Source organism: Patagioenas fasciata, chromosome 2 (genome assembly GCF_037038585.1).
Source record: "Patagioenas fasciata isolate bPatFas1 chromosome 2, bPatFas1.hap1, whole genome shotgun sequence".
Lineage (NCBI taxonomy): Eukaryota > Metazoa > Chordata > Aves > Columbiformes > Columbidae > Patagioenas > Patagioenas fasciata.
This window is the reverse complement of record NC_092521.1, coordinates 973,990-998,134: the sequence shown is the minus strand read 5'-3', so window position 1 is coordinate 998,134 and position 24,145 is coordinate 973,990. Positions and strand designations below refer to the sequence as shown.

General features: G+C 65.5%; 2 protein-coding genes across 4 annotated transcripts in view; one reads left to right on the top strand and one right to left on the bottom strand.

Moving 5' to 3' along the window:
* BOP1 (BOP1 ribosomal biogenesis factor) overlaps positions 1 to 4,562 on the top strand; it is a 74,741-nt gene extending 70,179 nt beyond the window's left edge. Inside the window, exons 8-16 of the mRNA XM_065830184.2 lie at positions 42 to 203; positions 425 to 505; positions 807 to 876; positions 1,973 to 2,105; positions 2,941 to 3,121; positions 3,204 to 3,492; positions 3,599 to 3,683; positions 4,068 to 4,175; positions 4,306 to 4,562. Of these exons, the coding sequence (XP_065686256.1) occupies positions 42 to 203; positions 425 to 505; positions 807 to 876; positions 1,973 to 2,105; positions 2,941 to 3,121; positions 3,204 to 3,492; positions 3,599 to 3,683; positions 4,068 to 4,175; positions 4,306 to 4,459 (1,263 nt within the window). The 3' untranslated portion in view covers positions 4,460 to 4,562. The remainder of the gene's footprint in view (positions 1 to 41; positions 204 to 424; positions 506 to 806; positions 877 to 1,972; positions 2,106 to 2,940; positions 3,122 to 3,203; positions 3,493 to 3,598; positions 3,684 to 4,067; positions 4,176 to 4,305) is intronic.
* A 1,375-nt stretch (positions 4,563 to 5,937) lies between these two features.
* MROH1 (maestro heat like repeat family member 1) overlaps positions 5,938 to 24,145 on the bottom strand; it is a 76,266-nt gene continuing 58,058 nt past the window's right edge. For 2 of the 3 annotated variants that reach the window (XM_065830181.2, XM_065830180.2), the window contains 9 exons: positions 22,882 to 23,019; positions 20,592 to 20,706; positions 18,760 to 18,906; positions 16,767 to 16,955; positions 13,849 to 14,001; positions 13,625 to 13,759; positions 11,640 to 11,742; positions 10,709 to 10,774; positions 5,938 to 6,158 (listed from right to left, as the gene is read on the bottom strand). In XM_065830181.2, the coding sequence (XP_065686253.1) occupies positions 6,073 to 6,158; positions 10,709 to 10,774; positions 11,640 to 11,742; positions 13,625 to 13,759; positions 13,849 to 14,001; positions 16,767 to 16,955; positions 18,760 to 18,906; positions 20,592 to 20,706; positions 22,882 to 23,019 (1,132 nt within the window). In that variant the 3' untranslated portion in view covers positions 5,938 to 6,072. The remainder of the gene's footprint in view (positions 6,159 to 10,708; positions 10,775 to 11,639; positions 11,743 to 13,624; positions 13,760 to 13,848; positions 14,002 to 16,766; positions 16,956 to 18,759; positions 18,907 to 20,591; positions 20,707 to 22,881; positions 23,020 to 24,145) is intronic. The other variant, XM_071803709.1, reaches the window with a different exon arrangement.

Genomic DNA, 24,145 nt, shown 5'->3' with positions numbered 1-24,145 from the left:
GTGAGGCGGGCTGACCGGGGTCTGTCCCCTCCGTCCCGCAGAAGCTGGCGTGGGAGCAGCAGGAGCCGGCCGAGCGGAAGCTGAACTTCGTGCCGCAGCAGCACCGGTGCCTGCGCGCCGTGCCCGCCTACCCGCGCTTCATCCACGAGCGCTTCGAGCGCTGCCTGGACCTCTACCTCTGCCCGCGGCAGCGCAAGATGCGGGTGAGGGCTCCTCCTGTGCCTGGGGACGGGTCACACCGGTCTCCGGGCGCTCCTGCCTGTGTCCTCGCGTCACCCAGCCGGGGACCGCGATGCTGCGCGGCACAAGCTGCTGCCACGGGCCTCTGTCCCCGAGCCTGCTCGCAGCAGAGCTCCCGCGCGGGGACAGGGATGTCCCTGCGGATCCCGTCCCCCGGTTGTGGCTCACCGCCCGCCTCCCGCAGGTGAACGTGGACCCCGAGGACCTGATCCCCAAGCTGCCGAAGCCGCGGGACCTGCAGCCCTTCCCGACCACCCAGGCGCTGGTGAGTGGACGCGCGGAGCCGGGGGGGTTATGTGCACACCCGTGGCCGCGGGATGTCCCCAAGCTGTGCTGCTGTGTCCCCGCACCCGCGATGGCTGTTCTGTGCAGAGCGGGGCCTGCGGTGCGTGGGGCAGGACAGGGCTCAGCACCATCACCAAGGGGCAGAGCGGGGGACCGGCCCCAGGAAAAGAGCAGAGTCCCGGGTTTGGTCACGCAGGGGGTTGGTGGCAGTGCGGGGACGTCCCCACAGAGGAGCCGTGGGGCTGTGTGGGGCCCTCACCCGCCTCCCGTGTCCCTCCCAGATCTACCGCGGCCACAGCAGCCTGGTGCGGTGCCTCAGCGTCTCTCCCAGCGGGCAGTGGCTGGTCTCAGGTGAGCCTTCCCACCCCCACCGCGGCACCGCGCCCACGCCAGGCGCCCCAGCGCTGGAGCTGGTCCCAGTGTCACCCCCAGTGCGGGACTGGTCCCAGTGTCACCCCCAGTGCTGGAGCTGGTCCCAGTGTCAGCCCCAGCGCTGGAGCGGGTCCCAGTGTCACCCCCAGTGCGGGACTGGTCCCAGTGTCACCCCCAGTGCCGGAGCTGGTTCCAGTGTCACCCCCAGTGCGGGACTGGTCCCAGTGTCACCTCTAGGCCGGGACTGGTCCCAGTGTCACCCCAGCGCGTGACCTGGCACGACCAAGGCGACTACTTCACGCCCTGGGTGTGCTGCAGCTGCCCGGCCACGTCCCCCCAGCCCGTGGAAAGTCGCGTGGCCTCCTTGAGCCTCCGTGGGTTTTTCCAGCGGCTCCGGGGACCCCACCCAGGAGCCCAGCAGTGGAGAAAGTGAGGCCGGAGGCGCGAGCGCGGAGGCTGCAGGCGCGAGCGCGGAGGCCGCGCGGCCGGCGGAGGCTGGAGATGGAGAGCAGATGGCAGTTTAACAGCCCGCAGCCGCACATGTGCTTTTTATAGCGCCGCAGTTTCCAGGCTGCCAGCTCCCGGTGGCCGCCGTGCCGGGCGCTTGCACAACGTGGAATTCCTGGCCCCGGGCTGGGAAAGTGGCTGAGATCAGGCGTTAAAAATAACCCGACCTGCGGGGACACACGCGTGCTGCCGGCTACCTGCTCCTGCTCCTGCTCCTGCTCCTGCTCCCGCTCCTGCTCCTGCTCCTGCCCGCCGTGCCGCGCCGCGCCGCGCCGAGCCGAGCCGAGCCGGGCGCCCCGCCAGCACAGCAGCTGCGCGGGAGCCGTGCGCGTCGGGAGGGGACCCCGGGCAGAGCCGCGGTGCCGGGGGAGCGCGGGGGGGCCTGTTCTCTAGGCAGCAGCCCCCGGTCACGTCTCATGGCGCTGGAGCCGCTGCCATGCGGACTCGCAGGTGCTGGGGCATGGCTGCGGTGCTCCCCCCGAGGGCTGTGGGGCGCAGGGCTGCTCCCCCCGCTCAAGGACCCTCGCGGTGCAGTGTCCTTGTCCCTTGCTCACCTGTCCCCCCGCAGGCTCGGATGACGGCACGGTGCGGTTCTGGGAGGTTTGCACCGCGCGCTGCATGAAGACGCTGCCCGTGGGCGGCGTGGTGAAGAGCGTCGCCTGGAACCCCAACCCCACCGTCTGCCTGGTGGCCGTGGCCGTGTGAGTGTCCCCACGCGGCCCTTCCTCCCGCCGGAGCTGCCGCAGCCGCAGCGGGCGCCGGTTTTCCTCCCAAGCGCCTGTCCAGCCCCTCAGGAGCTCAGTAACTCCCGGCGCTCCAGCAGCGAGGACGGTGACACCGTGGGTGCGAAGCCACCTGTGCTCGCTGTCACCCGGCCCCTCGCTGCACTTGGTGGCCCTTGGTCTTCTGTGGAGGAGCCGTCCGTCCCCACCGTCTGTCCCCACCGTCCGTCCCCACCGTCTGTCCCCACCATCCTCCCTGGGGTGCTCGGGCTGTGACAGCGCTCGCCCACATCCTCTCCCTTGTCCCCTTGGTGGCCTGGCTGCTCATGGTGTCCCACGTGTCCCTCCCCACGGCCCTGGCCCTGTGCTGGGGCCATCCCATGGTGGCGCTGGGCTCCCGGGGGGTTCCTGGAGCACAAGTGTGATGGGAGCGGCTGAGGGAGCTGGGGGTTCAGCTGGAGAACAGGAGCTGAGGGGAGACCTTCTGATCTCTGAACTGCCTGAAAGGAGCTTGGAGCCAGGGGGGTCGGGCTCTGCTCCCCAGGAACAAGCGCCAGGAGCAGAGGAAACGGCCTCAAGTTGCCCAGGGGAGGTTGAGGTTGGATGTGGGAACAATTTCTTCCCCAAAGGGCTGTGGGGCATTGGAACAGGCTGCCCAGGGCAGTGCTGGAGTCACCAGCCCTGGAGGGCTGGACAGACGGACACGAGGTTCTCAGGACAGGGGGCAGGGACAGGGGGTGGGTTGTGGTTGGATCAATGATCTTGAGGGGTTTTTCCAACCCAAATGATTCCTGACCCGTCCCTCATCCCGCAGGGAGCAGTCGGTGCTGCTGGTGAACCCCTGTCTCGGGGACAAGCTGCTCTACGGGGCCACCGACCAGCTGCTCGAGTCCTACGCGGCGCCGGAGGAGGAGCGAGTGCAGCCGGTGCAGTGGGTGCCGGCCACCGCGGAGCAGCACGGCAAAGGCGTGCGGCTGCTGGTCCAGCACAGCAAGGTGGGCCGGGGCGGCCCCGCGGGAGCCGTCGGTGCCCCCCACCGCGCTCTGACCCCGCGCCGTCCCTCCCCGCTCTCCGCAGGCCGTGAAGCAGGTGACCTGGCACGGCAAAGGCGACTACTTCGCCAGCGTCGTGTCTGACAACAGCAACATGCAAGTGCTCATCCACCAGACCAGCAAGCGCTGGAGCCAGAACCCCTTCCGCAAGAGCAAGGGGCTGGTGCAGTGCGTCCTCTTCCACCCCATCCGCCCCTACTTCTTCGTGGCCACCCAGCGCTACGTCCGCGTCTACAACCTCCTCAAGCAGGAGCTCACCAAGAAGCTCATGACGAACTGCAAGTGGGTGTCCAGCATGGCCATTCACCCCGGAGGTACGTGCGCCGCGTGGTCCCCGAGCAGCTGCCAGGTCCCTGGGGTGCAGGGCGGACACCCCGGGCTTCGCTGGTGACCCCAGTAACCCCCAGTTCCCTCTCGCAGGTGACAACATCATCTGCGGCAGCTACGACAGCAAGCTGGCCTGGTTCGACCTGGACCTCTCCACCAGACCCTACCAGCTGCTGCGGTGAGCGCCCGGCTCTGCCTGCTCCCCAAACCCTGCCCGCAGCCCCCAGACCCCCTGCGGCCTCTTCCCAGGGCCGTTCCCTCTCCTGGGACCCGGCAGCCCCCGGGGGCTGTGCCAGGAGCCACCGTCCCTGCCCCGCATGGTGGTGTCTCATGGAACGGTGACAGCTCTCCAGGGCTCCCGGGGACAAAGCCTCGGTGGCAGGAGGTGCTGGGCTGCTTTGAGCTGCTCCCAGCAGGTCCCAGTCTGTCCCAGTTGCCCCCTCCCGTATATACAGCCGTTCACAGCGGAGCTTGGGGTCCACACGGCGTGGCCCTGCGGCTGGGGGTTGGGGACAGGGACAGCGTCCACCCCTCGCCCTGACACCGCGCCCGCCGTCTGCAGGCACCACAAGAAAGCGCTGCGGAGCGTGGCCTTCCACAAGCGCTACCCGCTCTTCGCCTCGGCCTCGGACGACGGCACCGTCATCGTGTGCCACGGCATGGTCTACAAGTAGGTGCTCGGGGCCGGGTCCCCTCTCCCGGGGAGGGTTTTGGGGTGGGGGGCAGCGGTTGTGGGGTGCCGCGGGTACCCCGGGAGGGCAGCGGCGGCCGGAGCCCCGCGCTGACCACGTGCTCCGCAGTGACCTGCTGCAGAACCCGCTGCTGGTGCCCGTCAAGGTGCTCAAGGGCCACGCTCCGACCCTGGACCTGGGCGTGCTGGCCGTGCTCTTCCACCCCACCCAGCCCTGGGTCTTCTCCTCGGGCGCCGACGGCACCGTTCGCCTCTACACGTAGCGTCACCCCCACCAAACCGCGAGGGGCAGCGCCGGGACCACCGCGCTCTGCCGGGAGCTCCGCACGCTCCCGGGGCCTCTTCATTAAACTCGTTTGGATACGACCCCGCGCCTTGTCCTGTGTCACCGGCTCGGCCCGCGCTGGACTGAGACCGTGGGGACTCGGGGACCCCCTGCCAAAACCCGCTGGGTGCTGCTGCCCCGGCGCGGCGCGGTGCCCTCGCTTGTCACTCAAGGGAGGGACAGAAAGGGGTGGGAGGTGGCGGGGAGGCTGGACAGGAGATGGGATGGGTTGATCTCAGCCCTCCCCAGGCTCTCCAGTTGTCCCCAGCTCCATCCCCCCCGTCTCCATCATGGGGAGGCTGGGGGGCAGCTCCCAGCCCCATGCCTGGGATGGGCACCCCCCACCGGGCCCCCAAACCCCACAGGTGGCCCCAGGGGCACCCAGTGCAGGGACACGTTCAGCAGGCAGCCCCAGAACACGTTACCCACCCCCCAGCACCCCTCTGACCCCAGTGTCACCCCCATAGTCCCTGGGGGTCACCCCAGCTGTCCCCACGCGTGGTCCCAGCAGAGGAGCCCCAGGGCTGCCCCACAGCCCACACATGAGCTCAGCACTGGCCACCAGCTCGGGGGGGCATCCAGGGGGACCCCCCCATCCATAGGACGTGGCTGGGGGCTGCCGGGAGCCAGTGTGACCCCCCCCAGCACACAGCACCCCCAGTGTGGGGCCCACTGTCACCTGGACTCGTCCCCGAGGGGGACACAGGGCCAGAGCTGGCACCGAACTGCTGCGAAGGGCCCCCCTTGAGCTTCCGCTGAACAAAACCACCATGGGGGGGTCACCCCGCAGGCTGGTGGGGGGCACAGCCCAACCCTGCGAGCCCCCCATCCCCTCCCATCCCCTCTGCCCTGGCTTGTTCACTCTGAGCCCTAATGACACCCGGGCGCAGAGGGTGCTCAAGGCACTTGCACCTCCCCAGTCTCCCCCAACACACCGTGCGCACCCCAGGAAAGGGGAGCAGCAGGAGCTGGGACAGGGGCAGCACCCAAGGGACAAAGAGAGCCCAGAGGTGACCGAGCAGGGACAGAACCTCTGCCCACCTGGGGGGACCTGGGGAAGAGACCCCGCAGGACCCTCCCCACCACGACCCGGCTCACACAGGCACGGGGGCACCCCCGGCCCTTTCACCCACCACAGCTCCTGGGGAGCAAAGAGCTTTATTTAAAAATACATTTATGTACATGTGTGGAGAGGGGACAGTGACATCCATGGGGTGGGGGGACAGGGCCCCGTGTTCAGCAGTGGCGGGGGGCGAGGGGCTGGAGGCGGCCGGGGGGACCCGGGGACGCTGCCACCCCCCGCTCCAGCTCCCCCCTCCACCAGGGTCCCCCGGGACCCTCATCCCAAAAGTCAACCAGGACCCACAGAGAGGAACCGTGTGTCCCGGTCCTGGGGGGTGACAGAGGCGCAGACCCCCCGGGCTGTGAGCGGAGAAAGACGATGGAGCAGCCGCGGGTGCCGGGTGCAGGAAGACGTGGCGGTGCCCGGGGGTCCGGGCGCGGGGCCGCCGCCCCCACTATTGCTGCGGTGGCCCCGGGGCGGCCCGGGGCTCACAGGATGCGCACCAGGCGGCCCAGCGTCTCGGCCACCTTGACGCGGACGGCGGGGACGGGATCCTTCAGCAGCAGGTTCAGGGCTGGAAGGAGCAGAGCACAGCGGGGCTGGGGGGGCGCAGCGCCGGGACCCCCCCGGTGCCCCCGGCAAAGCTACGTCCCGGCCGCACTGTCACATGGGGACGGGAAACTGGTCCCAGGGACGCTCGGTCCCTCTGCCAGCACCCCCGTCACACCCCCAGCGGAAAACCTATCGCTCCTATAGCTTCTATAGCTGCTATCGCTCCTATAGCTCCCATAGCTGCTATAACTCCTATAGCTATCGCTCCTATAGCTTCTATAGCTGCTATTGCTCCTATAGCTCCCATAGCTGCTATAACTCCTATAGCTATCGCTCCTATAGCTTCTATAGCTGCTATTGCTCCTATAGCTCCCATAGCTGCTATAACTCCTATAGCTATCGCTCCTATAGCTTCTATAGCTGCTATTGCTCCTATAGCTGCTATAGCTCCCATAGCTGCTATCGCTCCCATAGCTGCTATCGCTCCTATAGCTGCTATTGCTCCTGTAGCTGCTATTGCTCCTATAGCTCCTATAGTTCCTATAGCTGCTATAACTGCCCTGCACCCCAGCAGGAGCCCCCAGCTCCGGGGCCCAGGGGACGGATGCGATGGCAGCAGCACAATGGCAGCAGGACAATGGCAGCAGGACGATGGCAGCAGGACAATGGCAGCAGGACGATGGCAGCAGGACGATGGCAGCAGGACAATGGCAGCAGGACAATGGCAGCAGGACAATGGCAGCAGGACGATGGCAGCAGGACAATGGCAGCAGGACAATGGCAGCAGGACGATGGCAGCAGGACGGGGCTGCTGGGCCCAGGAGGGGTCCCCGGGGCACAGGCTGGGCTGGGGGGCTCCTGGGGGGCCGGGGAGGGAAGCGGAGCCCCCAGGGGCCCTTGAGGCCGTGCAGCCGCTGGCGGGGCCAAACGTCCCCTATCAGCGATTTCCTAACGCCTGGAACGGCTCCCGGCCGTAAGAAAACAATCCAGGTAGTTTTTCCTACCAGTAAAACACAATCCTCTTTTTCCAGTAGCTTGTTTACCCAGCACAGCCCAACTCACCCCTCCCCGTGCCCCCGCTGCCGCTCCCCAATTTCCGTGCCGTTCCCCCCATTTCCGTGCCCGTTGCCCCCGTTTCGGTGCCGCTGCCGGGGACCCCGGGTGGGCTGCGATCCCCCCGGCCCCCGCGCCACTCAAGACGGGAAGCTCGGGAGCCCGAGCGGGGCCGCTCGCTCCAGCGATTACTCACACACGGGCAGATTATCTTTCACTTGTTTCTAACAGACAGGCCTCTTTCTTCTGGAAGGGCTCAGGGAGCCAACGGAAAGATAGTTTTTCCTTTTTTAGTGTTTTTTAAGCTCCCTTGGAACAATCCGAAAGTTTCCATGCATTACTATATACTATGAGGTCACTAGTGACAGGGAAAAAATCCCTGAAATCCAGGAAAATTACTTAACTCTGCTCCAAAATGCCACCAGCTTCAAGTCGACTTTTTACGAGCCCTTCAGAAGGAGCCTGGGCTCTGCCTCCTAACAGTTAACACGTTGTGAACAAAGCGCTGCGAGGCCCTGCTGCCAACGCCAAAGCCACCGCGACCGCCCGGGAGCCCCCTGGTACCGCTGGGGGGGCCCTGCTGGGCGGGGGGGCCCTGCTGGGCGGGGGGGCCGGGCAGCACCCGCAGTCGGTGCCTGGGTGATGGGTGAGATCGGCCCTGGGTGCCGCGGGGTCCCGGTCACAGCTCGGGCTGCACGAGCTGAGCCGCAGGTTGGGGACATTCCCCATGGCACCCCCAGGAAGGGAGCACATGGAATCAGAGCCACACAATGTCAGGGGTTGAAGGGCCCTCAAAGCCCATGCAGTGCAACCCCCCCGGAGCAGGAACACCCAGCTGAGGTTCCACAGGAAGGGGTCCAGGCGGGTTTGAATGTCTGCAGAGAAGGAGACTCCACAGCCTCCCTGGGCAGCCTGGGCCAGGCTCTGACACCCTCACCCCCAACAAGTTGCTTCTCCTCTTGCAGTGGAACCTCCTGTGTTCCAGTTTGCACCCATTGCCCCTTGTCCTGTCACTGGGTGTCACCCAGCAGAGCCTGGCTCCATCCTCCTGACACTGCCCCTTTCCATATTGATCCCCAGGAATGAGTCCCCCCTCAGTCTCCTCTTCTCCAGCTCCAGAGCCCCAGCTCCCTCAGCCTTTCCTCACACGGGAGATGCTCCACTCCCTCCAGCATCTTGGTGGCTGCGCTGGACTCTCTGCAGCAGTTCCCTGTCCTTCTGGAGCTGAGGGGCCACAACTGGACACAATATTCCAGGTGTGGTCTCCCCAGGGCAGAGCAGAGGGGCAGGAGAACCTCTCTGACCTACTGACCACCCCCTTCTAACCCACCCCAGGTCCCATTGGCTTCCTGGCCACAAGGGCCCAGTGCTGGCTCATGCTCACCCTGCTGGCCCCAGGACCCCCAGCTCCCTTTCCCCTACACTGCTCTCTAATAGCTCATTCCCCAACTTACACTGGACCCTGGGGTTGTTCCTGCCCACATTCCAGACTCTGCACTCGCCCTTGTTCTATTTCATTACATTTCTCCCTGCCCAGCTCTCCAGCCTGTCCAGGTCTCTGATGGCAGCACAGCTTCCAGTGTCACCACTGCTCCCAGCTCGGTGTCACCAGCAAACTCACTGACAGTCACTCTATTCCCTCGTCCAAATCGTTGATGAACAGATTGAACAGTGCTGGTCCCAGTACTGACCCTTGAGCAACTTCAACCGGACTCAGGAGGACCCAGCGGGACCCCAGTGCAGCCCCGTCCCCCTGCGACAGCCCAGAGCTGCGGGTCCCCAGCCCCGAGCAGGAGCCTCGGGGACAGCAGCAGTTGGGGAGCCCCATCCCACAGGGCCGAGCCCCATCCCACAGGGCTGAGCCCCATCCCACAGCGCTGAGCCCCATCCCACAGGGCCGAGCCCCATCCCACAGCGCTGAGCCCCAACCCACAGGGCTGAGCCCCATCCCACAGCGCTGAGCCCCAACCCACAGCGCTGAGCCCCATCCCACAGCACTGAGCCCCATCCCACAGGGCTGAGCCCCATCCCACAGCGCTGAGCCCCATCCCACAGGGCTGAGCCCCATCCCACAGCACTGAGCCCCATCCCACAGGGCCGAGCCCCATCCCACAGGGCTGAGCCCCATCCCACAGCGCTGAGCCCCATCCCACAGGGCCGAGCCCCATCCCACAGCGCTGAGCCCCAACCCACAGGGCTGAGCCCCATCCCACAGCGCTGAGCCCCAACCCACAGCGCTGAGCCCCAACCCACAGGGCTGAGCCCCATCCCACAGCGCTGAGCCCCATCCCACAGGGCTGAGCCCCATCCCACAGCGCTGAGCCCCATCCCATCGGGCTGAGCCCCATCCCACAGGGCTGAGCCCCATCCCACAGGGCCGAGCCCCATCCCACAGCACTGAGCCCCATCCCACAGGGCTGAGCCCCATCCCACAGCGCTGAGCCCCATCCCACAGGGCTGAGCCCCATCCCACAGCGCTGAGCCCCATCCCACAGGGCTGAGCCCCATCCCACAGCGCTGAGCCCCATCCCATCGGGCTGAGCCCCATCCCACAGCGCTGAGCCCCAACCCACAGCGCTGAGCCTCATCCCACAGCACTGAGCCCCATCCCACAGCGCTGAGCCCCATCCCACAGGGCTGAGCCCCATCCCACAGCGCTGAGCCCCATCCCATCGGGCTGAGCCCCATCCCACAGCGCTGAGCCCCAACCCACAGCGCTGAGCCTCATCCCACAGCACTGAGCCCCATCCCACAGCGCTGAGCCCCATCCCACAGGGCTGAGCCCCATCCCACAGCGCTGAGCCCCATCCCACAGCGCTGAGCCCCAACCCACAGCGCTGAGCCCCATCCCACAGCGCTGAGCCCCATCCCACAGCACTGAGCCCCATCCCACAGCGCTGAGCCCCATCCCACAGTGCTGAGCCCCATCCCACAGGGCTGAGCCCCATCCCACAGGGCTGAGCCCCATCCCATCGGGCTGAGCCCCATCCCACAGCGCTGAGCCCCATCCCACAGCGCTGAGCCCCATCCCACAGCGCTGAGCCCCATCCCACAGCGCTGAGCCCCATCCCACAGGGCTGAGCCCCATCCCACAGCGCTGAGCCCCATCCCATCGGGCTGAGCCCCAACCCACAGCGCTGAGCCCCATCCCACAGGGCTGAGCCCCATCCCACAGCGCTGAGCCCCATCCCATCGGGCTGAGCCCCATCCCACAGCGCTGAGCCCCATCCCATCGGGCTGAGCCCCATCCCACAGCGCTGAGCCCCAACCCACAGCGCTGAGCCTCATCCCACAGCACTGAGCCCCATCCCACAGCGCTGAGCCCCATCCCACAGCGCTGAGCCCCCTCCTACAGGGCTGAGCCCCATCCCATAGCACTGAGCCCCATCCCACAGCGCTGAGCCCCATCCCACAGGGCTGAGCCCCATCCCACAGCGCTGAGCCCCATCCCACAGGGCCGAGCCCCCTCCTACAGGGCTGAGCGAGTCCCCGCTCCCCGCAGCGGCAGCACCGACTCACCCGAGATGAGCTGGTCCAGGTCCACCTGCGGGCTGTGATCTTCGTCCACGTGCAGCACCAGGAAGCCTGAGGAGGAATTTGAGAGTCAGGGCTCGGGCTGGAACCACAGAAACGCTTGGAGCTGCGGACACGGGGCTGAGGCAGCTGCTCAACCCTGTGCTGGGACCTGGGGGGCCAAACCCGAACCCTGGGGGCAGCTCTGGGCCCCTCAGGCCAAGAAACCCTTGAGGTGCTGGAGCGAGTGGAGAGAAGGGAGCGGAGCTGGTGAGGGGCTGGAGCACAAGTGTGATGGAGCGGCTGAGGGAGCTGGGGGTTCAGCTGGAGAACAGGAGCTGAGGGGAGACCTTCTGATCTCTGAACTGCCTGAAAGGAGCTTGGAGCCAGGGGGGTCGGGCTCTGCTCCCCAGGAACAAGCGCCAGGAGCAGAGGAAACGGCCTCAAGTTGCCCAGGGGAGGTTGAGGTTGGATGTGGGAACAATTTCTTCCCCAAAGGGCTGTGGGGCATTGGAACAGGCTGCCCAGGGCAGTGCTGGAGTCACCAGCCCTGGAGGGCTGGACAGACGGACAGGAGGTTCTCAGGACAGGGGCAGTGCTGGGGTGGGTTGTGGTTGGACTTGGTGACCTTGAGGGGCTCTTCCACCCAAAATGATTCAATGCTGCTTGTCCCTCCCCACACGCTGCCCTGGGGACCCTGGACGCAACGGACCCAGCGGCTCCAGGCCCATCGAGGGCACCGTCTGTGCTCCCACAAACCGGGCTCTGTGCGGGCATCGCCCACGCAGGCGGTCACCAAAACCACGGCACAACCGGCACTTCCCAGGGCTCTGCGGGACACGGGGACCGAAACGTCCCCAGGACACACAGCCCACCACACGCCATGGCGGGGGGACACCCCAAAGCAGGGGGCAGGCTGGGCCCCCCGTGGCCGTACCGATGAACATGGGCGCCGCGGCGCGGATGTCCACCCAGCTGCTCTTGAAGTAGAAGAGGTTGGTGGAGATCAGGCGGTTCAGCATCTCCGGGTAGCTCTGCATCTGGGGGAGAAACGGCCCGCGGGATGGCACCGGGGACACGGCACCGGCTGTGCCTGCGCTGACACCGGCTGTCCCCACCGGCTGTGCCTGCGCTGACACCGGCTGTCCCCACCGGCTGTCCCCAGCACTGACACCAGCTGTCCCCACCGGCTGTCCCCAGCACTGACACCAGCTGTCCCCACCGGCTGTGCCTGCGCTGACACCGGCTGTCCCCACCGGCTGTGCCCAGCACTGACACCAGCTGTCCCCACCGGTTGTCCCCAGCACTGACACCAGCTGTCCCCACCGGCTGTCCCCAGCACTGACACCGGCTGTCCCCACCGGCTGTCCCCAGCACTGACACCAGCTGTCCCCACCGGCTGTCCCCAGCACTGACACCAGCTGTCCCCACCAGCTGTCCCCAGCATTGACACCAGCTGTCCCCACCGGCTGTCCCCAGCACTGACACCGGCTGTCCCCACCGGTTGTCCCAGCGCTGACACCGGCTGTCCCCACCAGCTGTCCCCAGCATTGACACCGGCTGTCCCCACCGGCCGTCCCAGCACTGACACCGGCTGTCCCCACCGGCTGTCCCAGAGATGACACCGGCTGTCCCCACCGGTTGTCCCAGCGCTGACACCGGCTGTCCCCACCAGCTGTCCCCAGCACTGACACCGGCTGTCCCCACCGGCTGTCCCAGAGATGACACCGGCTGTCCCCACCGGTTGTCCCAGCGCTGACACCGGCTGTCCCCACCGGCTGTCCCAGCACTGACACCGGCTGTCCCCACCGGTTGTCCCAGCGCTGACACCGGCTGTCCCCACCGGCTGTCCCAGCACTGACACCAGCTGTCCCCACCGGCTGTCCCAGCACTGACACCGGCTGTCCCCACCGGTTGTCCCAGCGCTGACACCGGCTGTCCCCACCGGCTGTGCCCGTGCTGACACCAGCTGTCCCCCCACCGGCTGTCCCCAGCACTGACACCAGCTGTCCCCACTGGCTGTCCCCAGCACTGACACCGGCTGTCCCCACCAGCTGTCCCAGTGCTGACACCAGCTGTCCCCACTGGCTGTCCCAGCACTGACACCGGCTGTCCCCACTGGTTGTCCCCAGCACTGACACCGGCTCTCCCAGTGCTGCCACCAGCTGTCCCCACCAGCTGTCCCCAGTGCTGCCACCAGCTGTCCCCAGCGCTGACACCGGCTGATGTAGCACTGACACTGGCTGTCCCCAGTGCTGCCACCGGCTGTCCCAGCGCTGCCACCAGCTGTCCCCAACACTGCCACAAGCTGTCCCCAGCGCTGACACCGGCTGATGTAGCACTGACACCGGCTGTCCCCAGTGCTGCCACCAGCTGTCCCCAGCACTGCCACCGGCTGTCCCAGTGCTGCCACTGGCTGTCCCAACACTGCCACAAGCTGTCCCCAGCGCTGACACTGGCTGATGTAGCACTGACACTGGCTGTCCCCAGCACTGCCACCGGCTGTCCCCAGCACTACCACCAGCTGTCCCCAGCACTGCCACCGGCTGTCCCAGTGCTGCCACCGGCTGTCCCGGCGTTGCCACCAGCTGTCCCCAGCACTGTCACCGGCTCTCCCCAGCACTGCCACCGGCTGTCTGCAGCACTGCCACCGGCTGTCCCCGTGCTGCCACCAGCTGTCCCCAGCACTGCCACCGGCTGTCCCCAGCACTCCCACTGGCTGTCCCAGCACTGCCACCAGCTGTCCCCAGCACTGCCACCAGCTGTCCCCTGCACTGTCACCGGTTGTCCCCAGCACTGCCACCAGCTGTCCCCAGCACTGCCACCGGCTGTCCCCAGCACTCCCACTGGCTGTCCCCAGCACTGCCACCGGCTGTCACCAGGCAGCGCCAGCCCCGTGCTCCAGGCTCCGCGGCCGCTCACCAGGTGCTTGCAGACGTTGTTCATGAACTCTCCGTAGTGCAGGCTCCTGTCCTCGCGCAGGTGGTTCAGGAACATGTCGCACAGCCCCTCGCAGCCCATGCTGGGGCCGCACATGCGCAGAGCGAACTTGCAGGCCTGCGGCACAGAGAGGGGGCTGCGGCGTGCGGCACGGAGCGCGGCGCCGCGCCGGGGCCCAGCGTCCCCCACCACGGCGGGACACTCACCTTGACCACCTCCGGCTTGGGGTCCTGCAGGTGCAGCAGCAGCGTCACCAGCCCGTTGAGGATCTGCTCGAAGAAAACCTCGCAGTCGCCTTCGCTGAACCTGCTCAGGTTGCCGAAGAGCACGATGGACGAGTGGCGGAGCTCGGGCTGCTCCTGCGGGCACAGGGGGACACGTGGGAGCTGGGGACACGTGGGAGCTGGGGACACGTGGGCGCTGGGGACATCACTGCTCCCATCACCCTCCGTCCTGCTCCTTGGGCTGGGGATGTCAGAGCAGCAGGAAAACGCTGCATGTGCCCCCGAGCCCCAGCACCTCCTGCCCAGGCTGTGGGACCTCGGCTTTCAGTTTGGGTTTGAAAACCATTTTAGATGATTCTTTGCCAGGGGATAAGAAAAGCACCATGGGCTCAGGACAGGGGGTGTAAAGTCACTCCACCAAAACACAGCTCTCTCCCAGCCTCTTCACCCCAAATTCCAGCCGCCAGCGTCCCCGTTTGCTGCTGCTGCTCTGGAGTCGCCGGGGCGGCCGGGAGCAGCAGGAGGTGCTGGGGGTCTCCATGTCGCACCCCCAGCTGTTGGAAGGGGCAGAGCAGCAGTTCTGCAGCAGCGGTGACACCCCGGAGCCCAGCGGGGGTCCTGGTCAACGGGGGACGCTCCCGGCAGGACCGTGGCCGCTCAGCGCCAGGATGGAGCACGAGGTTCAGGCTGAGCAGGAGAAGCACCCAGCTCCCCCGCGGTGACGCTGGAGGGGTTTGGGGACGGACAGACTGCCTGGGACAGACACCCACCGAGGATTTGTCCCCTCTCCCCGGCCTCCCTGTGCCCATAGCACCGGCGCTGGCTCAGCCCCGCACCCAGAGCTGCCTGGGGATCGAGGTCCCAGCAGATAAAGCAATGGGCACCTCGGCTTCCCCCCGTGTCATGTCCTGTGCTGAGCTCCCAGCTCCGTCCTCAGGCCCACAGCGCTGCCGGGACCCAGGGATGGGCCCCACAGCACCCAGGACATGTCCTGTAGCACCCGGGGATGTGCCCCATAGCACCCAGGACATGTCCTGTAGCACCCGGGGATGTGCCCCATAGCACCCAGGACATGTCCTGTAGCACCCAGGGATGGGCCCCATAGCACCCACAGCACCCAGGACATGTCCTGTAGCACCCAGGGATGTGCCCCATAGCACCCAGGACATGTCCTGTAGCACCCAGGGATGTGCCCCATAGCACCTGGGACACGTGCTGTAGCACCCAGGGATGTGCCCCATAGCACCTGGGACACGTGCTGTAGCACCCAGGGATGTGCCCCATAGCACCCATAGCACCCAGGACATGTCCTGTAGCACCCAGGGATGTGCCCCATAGCACCCATAGCACCCAGGACATGTCCTGTAGCACCCAGGGATGGGCCCCATAGCACCCATAGCACCCAGGACATGTCCTGTAGCACCCAGGGATGTGCCCCATAGCACCCATAGCACCCAGGACATGTCCTGTAGCACCCAGGGATGGGCCCCATAGCACCCAGGACATGTCCTGTAGCACCCGGGGATGTGCCCCATAGCACCCAGGACATGTCCTGTAGCACCCAGGGATGGGCCCCATAGCACCCAGGACATGTCCTGTAGCACCCGGGGATGTGCCCCATAGCACCCATAGCACCCATAGCACCCATAGCACTCAGGACATGTCCTGTAGCACCTGGGCATGCACCCCATAGCACCCAGGGCATGTCCTGTAGCACCCAGGGATGTGCCCCATAGCACCCGGGACATGTCCTGTAGCACCCATGGATGTGCCCCACAGCACCCGGGACATGTCCTGTAGCACTTGGGGATGTGCCCCATAGCACCCATAGAACCCAGGACATGTCCTGTAGCACCTGGGGATGTGCCCCATAGCACCTATAGCACCCAGGACATGTCCTGTAGCACCTGGGGATGTGCCCCATAGCACCTATAGCACCCAGGACATGTCCTGTAGCACCTGGGGATGTGCCCCATAGCACCTATAGCACCCAGGACATGTCCTGTAGCACCCAGGGATGTGCCCATAGCACCTATAGCACCCAGGACATGTCCTGTAGCACCCAGGGATGTGCCCCATAGCACCCATAGCACCCAGGACATGTCCTGTAGCACCCGGGGATGTGCCCCACACACCCAGGACATGTCCTGTAGCAGCTGGGGACATGCCCATAGCACCCAGGACATGCCTGTAGCACCCCAGAACATGCCTCATAGCACCCAGGACATATCCTATAGCACCCAGGACATGTCTGTAGCACCCAGGACATGTCCTGTAGCACCTGGGGACATGCACATAGCACCCAGGACATTTCCCATAGCACCTGGGGACACGTCTCATAGCACCCAGGACATATCCTATAGCACCCAGGACACATCCTATAGCACCTGGGGACATGCACATAGCACCCAGGACATTTCCTATAGCACCCAGGACACATCCTATAGCACCTAGGGACATGCCCATAGCACCTAGGACACATCCTATAGCACCCAGGACATGCCCGCAGCACCCAGGGCATATCCTATAGCACTCAGGACACATCCTATAGCACCCAGGACATGCCCATAGCACCTAGGACACATCCTATAGCACCCAGGACATGCCCGCAGCACCCAGGGCATATCCTATAGCACCCAGGACACATCCTATAGCACCCAGGACATGCCCATAGCACCTAGGACACATCCTATAGCACCCAGGACATGCCCGTAGCACTCAGGGCATATCCTATAGCACTCAGGACACATCCTATAGCACCCAGGACATGCCCGCAGCACTCAGGGCCGTGCCCGTGGCACCGAGCAGCCTCCCGCACACACGATGTGGCTCCGGCTCAGCGGAGGAGCCGCTCCAGAGACGCCGGCAAGGGCGGGAGCTCAGCCCCGCGCCAGCCTTACGCTGTCGAAGAAGGGCCGGATGCGGATGGCGATGTGCAGCAGCATGGACCGCAGGTCCCTCTCCTCCACGTGGCCCAGCAGCTTGGACAGGCTGGACATGGCCTCCAGCGCCACCAGGTTGTGCGGGTCGTCCTTGTCGTCCAGGCCGTTCACCATGGACGCCAGCAGCTTGGCCCCGTGTTTCCTCACCTGCGGGGGACGGGGAGGGAACAGCGGTCACGGGCAGGGACATGGAGCCTGGTCCTGCCCCGGCCACAGGGACACAGACTCCGAGCGCCGCGGGAGTTGTAGTTGGCTCTGCCAACCACACTGTGCTGCCCGGAGTGGTGTGCAGAGTGCAGCTGGGACGGGACAAGGACGGACAGACGCCGTCCCTGAGTCACCCGGCACGGCAGGACCCCCCCGGCCCCACAGCTGCCCAGGGCTCACCCGGCATCGTCCCACTGCACCGCGGCCGGGCGAGCGGAGGAGCCGGCAGCGGCTCTGCCACAGCCACAGAACCACAGAGGGTTCGGGTTGGAGGGACCTTCAGATGTCACCCAGTGCTACCCCTGCTGTGAGCAGGGACATTGCACCAGCTCAGGGTGCTCAGAGCCCCGTCCAGCCTGGCCTGGGCTGTCTCAGGGATGGTTCATCCACCACCTCTATGGGAACCTGGGCCAGGCTCTCACCACCCTCAGCGTGGCACATTAATCTTTATATCCAGCCTGAATCTCCCTCCTTCAGTTTAAACCATCACCCATTGTCCCATCACAACAGCCCCTGCTCCAAACTCTGTCCCCATCTTTCTTATCAGCCCCTTTTAAGTCCAGAAAGGCCACACTAAGGTCTCCCCAGAGCTTCTCCTCCCCGGGCTGAAACAGCAGGGGCTCATTGCCGCCCTCCTCATCCTCACCAGCCTGCACGTCAGCACCACTGGTTTCTCCCTTCCCAAAGGGCTGGCAGAGCCCTGGTGCTGCCCCACCAGCCACCGGGCCGGCAGAGCCATGGGGCCGGCAAAGCCTTGGTGCTGCCCCACCAGCCATTGAGCCGGCAGAGCCATGGGGCCGGCAGAGCCTTGGTGCTGCCCCACCAGCCATTGAGCCGGCAGAGCCATGGGGCCGGCAAAGCCTTGGTGCTGCCCCACCAGCCATTGAGCCGGCAGAGCCATGGGGCCGGCAAAGCCTTGGTGCTGCCCCACCAGCCATTGAGCCGGCAGAGCCATGGGGCCGGCAAAGCCTTGGTGCTGCCCCACCAGCCATTGAGCCGGCAGAGCCATGGGGCCGGCAAAGCCTTGGTGCTGCCCCACCAGCCATTGAGCCGGCAGAGCCATGGGGCCGGCAAAGCCTTGGTGCTGCCCCACCAGCCATTGAGCCGGCAGAGCCATGGGGCCGGCAAAGCCTTGGTGCTGCCCCACCAGCCATTGAGCCAGCAGAGCCATGGGGCCGGCAGAGCCATGGGGCCGGCAAAGCCTTGGTGCTGCCCCACCAGCCACCGGGCCGGCAGAGCCATGGGGCCGGGGAGGAGCGATGGGCTGTGCTGCTGCTGCCCACGTGGGCAGTGACACAGGTGACCTGGCTGTGTCCCCCCAGGGATCGCAGAGTCATTTGGGTTGGAAAACACCATGAGTCCAACCATAACCCACCCCTGTCCCGAGAACCTCCTGTCCGTCTGTCCAGCCCTCCAGGGGTGGTGACTCCAGCGCTGCCCTGGGCAGCCTGTTCCAATGCCCCACAGCCCTTTCCAGGAGGAACTGTCTCCTCATTTCCAATATTAGGATGGCAGGCTCTCCTCCAAAGCCAGAATTGTCACAAGCCAGCGCCAGCGTGGTCCAGCGGTGCCGAGCACGCACAGGGCGGCCACCCCAGTGGCTCTGGAGCTGCCGTCACCACGGTGAGGACGTGGCCGACTCCCTGGCTAAAGACCCACCTTGCCTTGGGCAAGCGGCATCTCCCGATGGCCACGGGCCCCCTGGTGCCCGCAGCGCCGGCCGGGACGCTGAGCTCGCTCTCACCTTCTCCGGCGAGCCGTCGGCGACGTTGCCGAGCCCCCGCAGCGCCAGCATCCGCACCAGCGTGCAGCCGTCCTTCTGTCTGCCCGTCATGTTGTCCATCACGGCCTCCAGCAGCATCAGGTCGTTCACCACGTTACTGCCCAGGAGCTAAAGCAGAACAAGAGCCTCAGCACCGACGGGACCGGGAGCCGCGCACCGCGAGGGAAAGGACGGATTTGGGGAAGCTGTGATGATTCCTGCGACTTGTGTTGCGCATCCTGCTTGCAGGAAAACTTTCCTTACGCTATAATATAGTCAATGGTGACACAGCTTTAAATTCCTGCAGTCCCTAAGATACTCATACGCTGGACAGGAATCGCCTGAGCTGGAACTCGTTGTACTGAAAACCGCGCTTCCAGATCAACGCGTCAGCTCCTCGGCTGACGTGGAATCGCTTCTGGGGGTTTTAGGACATAAGGGCCCTTTGCTGCCTGCAAAAGTGTTATATCTGATATGCATCCAAGCAGCAGGCTTCTCCCGCCCCACCGGAGACACCGGCCACAGCGCTGTGTTCAGTATCGCCACCAAAACTCAACACCGAACACGCTGTCGGCAGCCACGGCTTCGCGAGTAAAGGGGGATCTCATGCTCTTGGCCGCTCTCCCGCTGACCCTCGCACCGAGCCCCCAGCCCTGGGGACATGGGGACGGTGGGGACGGGCTCCAAGCAGCGCTGCTGGCCCCAGCTCAGCCCGGATGGGTCAGGCTGGGCTTTACAGAGCGGAGCTTTAACCGCCGGTGGGGTGAGCGGGAGCCCAGCGTTGAAGGGCACATCTGGGTGCTGCTGCGGTCACTTTGGGTCCCCTTGGGGACAGCCCTGAAGGGGTGGGGGTCAGCAGGGCCGCTCCGGCTCCCCACGGCCACCCGCTGTCACCTGCCAGCACCGCGGGGCTGCCGGGGCTCCCCGCAATGCGAGCCCTGGGACCCCAGAGCGTGACCCACAAGCGGGCACCGTGGGGCGAGCGCGGAGCTCGGGGTGGGCGGCGGGGACACCGGTGGCACCGCAGAGCTGTCCCTGGGTGCCGGGGGGACACGGAGCCCCCGTCCTGGAGGACGCGGCAGTGGGGCCGTCCTGGGGCGGCAGCTGCAGCTCCGCCGCCGTCCCCGGGACCCCGCGAGGCCGAAGGCTCCCGGCGGCCGTTCCCCTCCTCGCTTCCCCTCTGTCATCTCCGTCACTGGCACAGCCGGCAGAAAAGGGCCTGGGCTCTCACCTCATCAGTTTGGAGAGAGGGAGACACAGGCATTTGCTTCCTTCCCCTCCAGCTCCACGGTGAGGCAAAGCTGCTATTTTAAACCCAACCACACTCCAAAAACTAAAGCAGATTCTGGGCCGGGCTCCAAGAGCCGGGGCCGGCAGCTCCCCCAGCCAAACACAAAATAAAAACAGTGCCTTAATCCCAGGCTGCTTAAGCAGCTGAGAATTTAAAAGGTGGTTTTATAAGGGGGGGATATGGCTCTGCATTGTTGGCATGAGGTGCTCCTTTATGTAACAAAACCTCCTGGAGCGGGCCGAGGTTTTAAGGTGGTATGTACGGCGAGCTCTAGCGTTACAGTCTGCTGGCCGGCGAGGGGAAAGGACTTGAGTCACCTCATTCCTGCGCCTGGTACGTCAGGCCGGAGGAGCTCCGGCGTGCTGGCTCGCGGCGGCGATGGCTCCGGCGCTGGATTCCTGCGGGCGCTTCCCCGCCACCCCCTCCAGCAGAGGGTCGGGGAGGGAGAGGGAGAGGGAGGAGGGCGCGTGAACCTGCTGCGGCTTAACCCTCGCCAACGGCAGCGACGGAGCCGCGCGCTCACCTCGGCGAGGAAGGCGGTGGCGGTGACCCTCTGGCTGTCGAAGACGCTGCTGAGCGTGGGGATGAGGTTCTTGACGATGAGGGGCAGGCGGGGGCCGGCGTGGCGGGCCATGGCGCTGCCGGGGGAAGCGGCAGGTGTCACCGAGGAGGTGACACGGGACGGGCGGCGCGGGCGGCTCCTGGACGCACACGGAGCGCCGGGAGCCGCCGGAGCCGCCCGGCATGTGCGACAGTGACATCCAGGGTGGAAAAGCCATCGTCACCTCCTACCGCCACGGGGACACGGCGCAGGGCACGGCGGAGCCCCACACCGGCACGCTGGCAAGAGCCGGCTCTGGTGAAGCCTGGCAAGCAGGGGCAGGGTTTGTTTGGGATGAGCAGACGCTCCTCAAGTGTTTGGGAGGCTCAATAAAGCTTTTTTCTTTCTCTTTTTTTGCAAATAACTGGAAAATCCCAAACCGCTCGTCTCCTCCGCCGCGTCCAAGAGCTATTAACGGCGCTGGGTGGAGGGACAGCGCAGTCCCCGGCTGAACCGGGCTCTGCCGGGCTGTGGCCGTGCCGCGGCCTCGCCAAATCGCCGCCGTTGGCGGGAGGAGGCGCAGGCGCCGCGGGAAGGACCGGGGGGGTCGGGGCTTGATGAACCACAGGGACATCGCAGCAGCAAAAGGAAAGAATCTTTCCATCCGAGCCCTTTTGGTGCTCGTCACGCTGGGACGGGTGTGCTCTACACTGGGTGAAGAACCGGCTGCAGGGCCGGGCCCAGAGAGCTGTGGTGAACAGAGCCAAACCCCGTTGTTGGCCGGTCACAGGGTCTGTGCTCCAGGGCTCAGCACTGGGCCAGTTCTGTTTAATCTCTTTATCAATGATCTGGGTGAGGGGATCGAGTGCACCCTCAGTTTGCAGGTGACACCAGGTTGGGTGCAGTGCTGATGTGCTGGAGGGTGGGATGGCCGTACAGAGGGGTCTAGACCAGCTGGATCGATGGGCTGAGGCCAATGGGCTGAGGGCCACCAAGGCCAAGTGCAGGGTCCTGCACTGGGGTCACAACAACCCCATGGACGCTGCAGCTGGGGAAGAGCGGCTGGAGAAGAAAAGGAGCTGGGGGTGTTGGTGCCAGCGGCTGAACATGAGCCAGCGGGTGCCCAGGTGGCCAAGAGGCCACAGCATCCTGGCTGGGACCAGCACTGGGGTGGCCAGGGGACCAGGGCAGTGACCGAACCTGTGCTGGGCATGGGGAGGACAAACCGAACCCTGGGGGCAGCTCTGGGCCTCTCACGCCAAGAAAGGCCTTGAGGTGCTGGAGCGAGTGGAGAGAAGGGAGCGGAGCTGGTGAGGGGCTGGAGCACAAGTGTGATGGAGCGGCTGAGGGAGCTGGGGGTTCAGCTGGAGAACAGGAGCTGAGGGGAGACCTTCTGATCTCTGAACTGCCTGGAAGGAGCTTGGAGCCAGGGGGGTCGGGCTCTGCTCCCCAGGAACAAGCGCCAGGAGCAGAGGAAACGGCCTCAAGTTGCCCAGGGGAGGTTGAGGTTGGATGTGGGAACAATTTCTTCCCCAAAGGGCTGTGGAGCATTGGAACAGGCTGCCCAGGGCAGTGCTGGAGTCACCATCCCTGGAGGGCTGGACAGACAGACATGAGGTTCTCAGGACAAGGGGCAGGGACAGGGGTGGGGGAACACTTGGACTCAACGATCTTGAAGGTCTCTTGCAACTAAATCAATTCTGTGATTAAAAGGGGCTGATAAGAAAGATGGGGACAGAGTTTGGAGCAGGGTCTGTTGTGACAGGACAAGGGGTGATGGTTTAAACTAAAGGAGGGAGATTCAGGCTGGATATAAAGATTAATTTGCCACGCTGAGGGTGCTGAGAGCCTGGCCCATGTTCCCAGAGAGGTGGTGGATGAACCATCCCTGAGACAGCCCAGGCCAGGCTGGATGGGGCTCTGAGCACCCTGAGCTGGTGAAGATGTCCCTGCTCATGGCAGGGGGGGCACTGGGTGACATCTGAAGGTCCCTTCAACCCAAACCACCTGTGATTCTCTGATGGGCATCAACTGCACCCAGACCCCGGGGCTGCCAGGAACGCGGTTCATCCCGTGGGTTCCCCATCCCCATGGCAGGCAGCCCAGCAGGGCTCCACCGCCCGTCCCCTGGGAAGCCAGCACCACCCTCCATGGGCTTTGACACATTAAAACCCCCCAGGACACAGCAAACCCCCTCCCCACAGCACCGTGTGGCTCTCGCACCCAAGCCAGAGGAGCCCCCGGAGCCCCGGCGCGCGGTGCCAGCCCTTACCCGGCGAGCACGGCGATGCCGTCGTGGTGCCTCTCGGGACTGGCCATCAGGTCCCAGCCGCCGGCGCTGCCCACGGCCACGGCCACCTCCTCGCTGCCCCCCCGCGCCAGCATCACCTTCAGCGTCTCCACCGCGCAGCTGCGGAGAGAAGTGGGGTGGTGAGGAGAGGGCAGCCTGCACCTGTGCTGCCTGCATTAGCCCTGTAGCATCCCTGCCTGCATTAGCCCTGCAGCATCCCTGCCTGCATTATCCCCGCAGCATCCCTGCCTGCATTATCCCTGCAGTATCCCTGCCTGCATTATCCCCGCAGCATCCCTGCCTGCATTATCCCCGCAGCATCCCTGCCCACATCCCTGCCTGCGCTGCTCGCATCCCTGCCTGCATCCCTGCCCGCATCCCTTTCTGCATCCCTGCCTGCATCCCTGCCCACATCCCTTTTTGCATCCCTGCCTGCATCCCTGCCTGCATCCCTGTCTGCATCTCTGCCTGTATCCTTGCCTGCATCCCTGCAGCATCCCTGCCTGCATCCCCGCCTGTGCTGCCTGCATCTCTGCCTGCATCCTTGCCTGCATCCTGCCTGCATCCCTGCCTGTGCTGCCTGCATCTCTGCCTGCATCCTTGCCTGCATCCCTGCCTGCATCTCTGCCTGTGCTGCTCACATCCCTGCCCGCATCCCTGCCTGCACTGCCTGCATCCCTGCCTGTGCTGCCTGCATCTCTGCCTGCACCCCTGCCTGTGCTGCTCACATCCCTGCCTGCGCTGCCGGCATCCCTGCCTGCATCTCTGCCTGCACCCCTGCCTGTGCTGCTCACATCCCTGCCTGCGCTGCCTGCATCCCTGCCTGCGCTGCCTGCATCCTTGCCTACATCCCTGCCTGCATCCCTGCCTGCATCCCTGCCCGCATCCCTGCCCGCATCCCTGCCTGCACTGCTCGCATCCCTGCCCACATCCCTGCCTGCACCCCTGCCTGTGTTGCCTGCATCCCTGCCTACATCCCTGCAGCATTCCTGCCTGTGCTGCCTGCATCCCTGCCTGCATCTCTGCCTGCACCCCTGCCTGTGCTGCTCACATCCCTGCCTGCATTGCCTGCATCCCTGCCTGCATCTCTGCCTGCATTCTTGCCTGCATCCCTGCCTGCATCCCCGGCTGTGTTGCCTGCACTGCCTGCGTCCCTGCCTGTGCTGCTCACATCCCTGCCACATCCCTGCCTGCATCCCTGCCTGTGTTGCCTACACTGCCAGCATCCCTGCCTGCATCCCTGTCT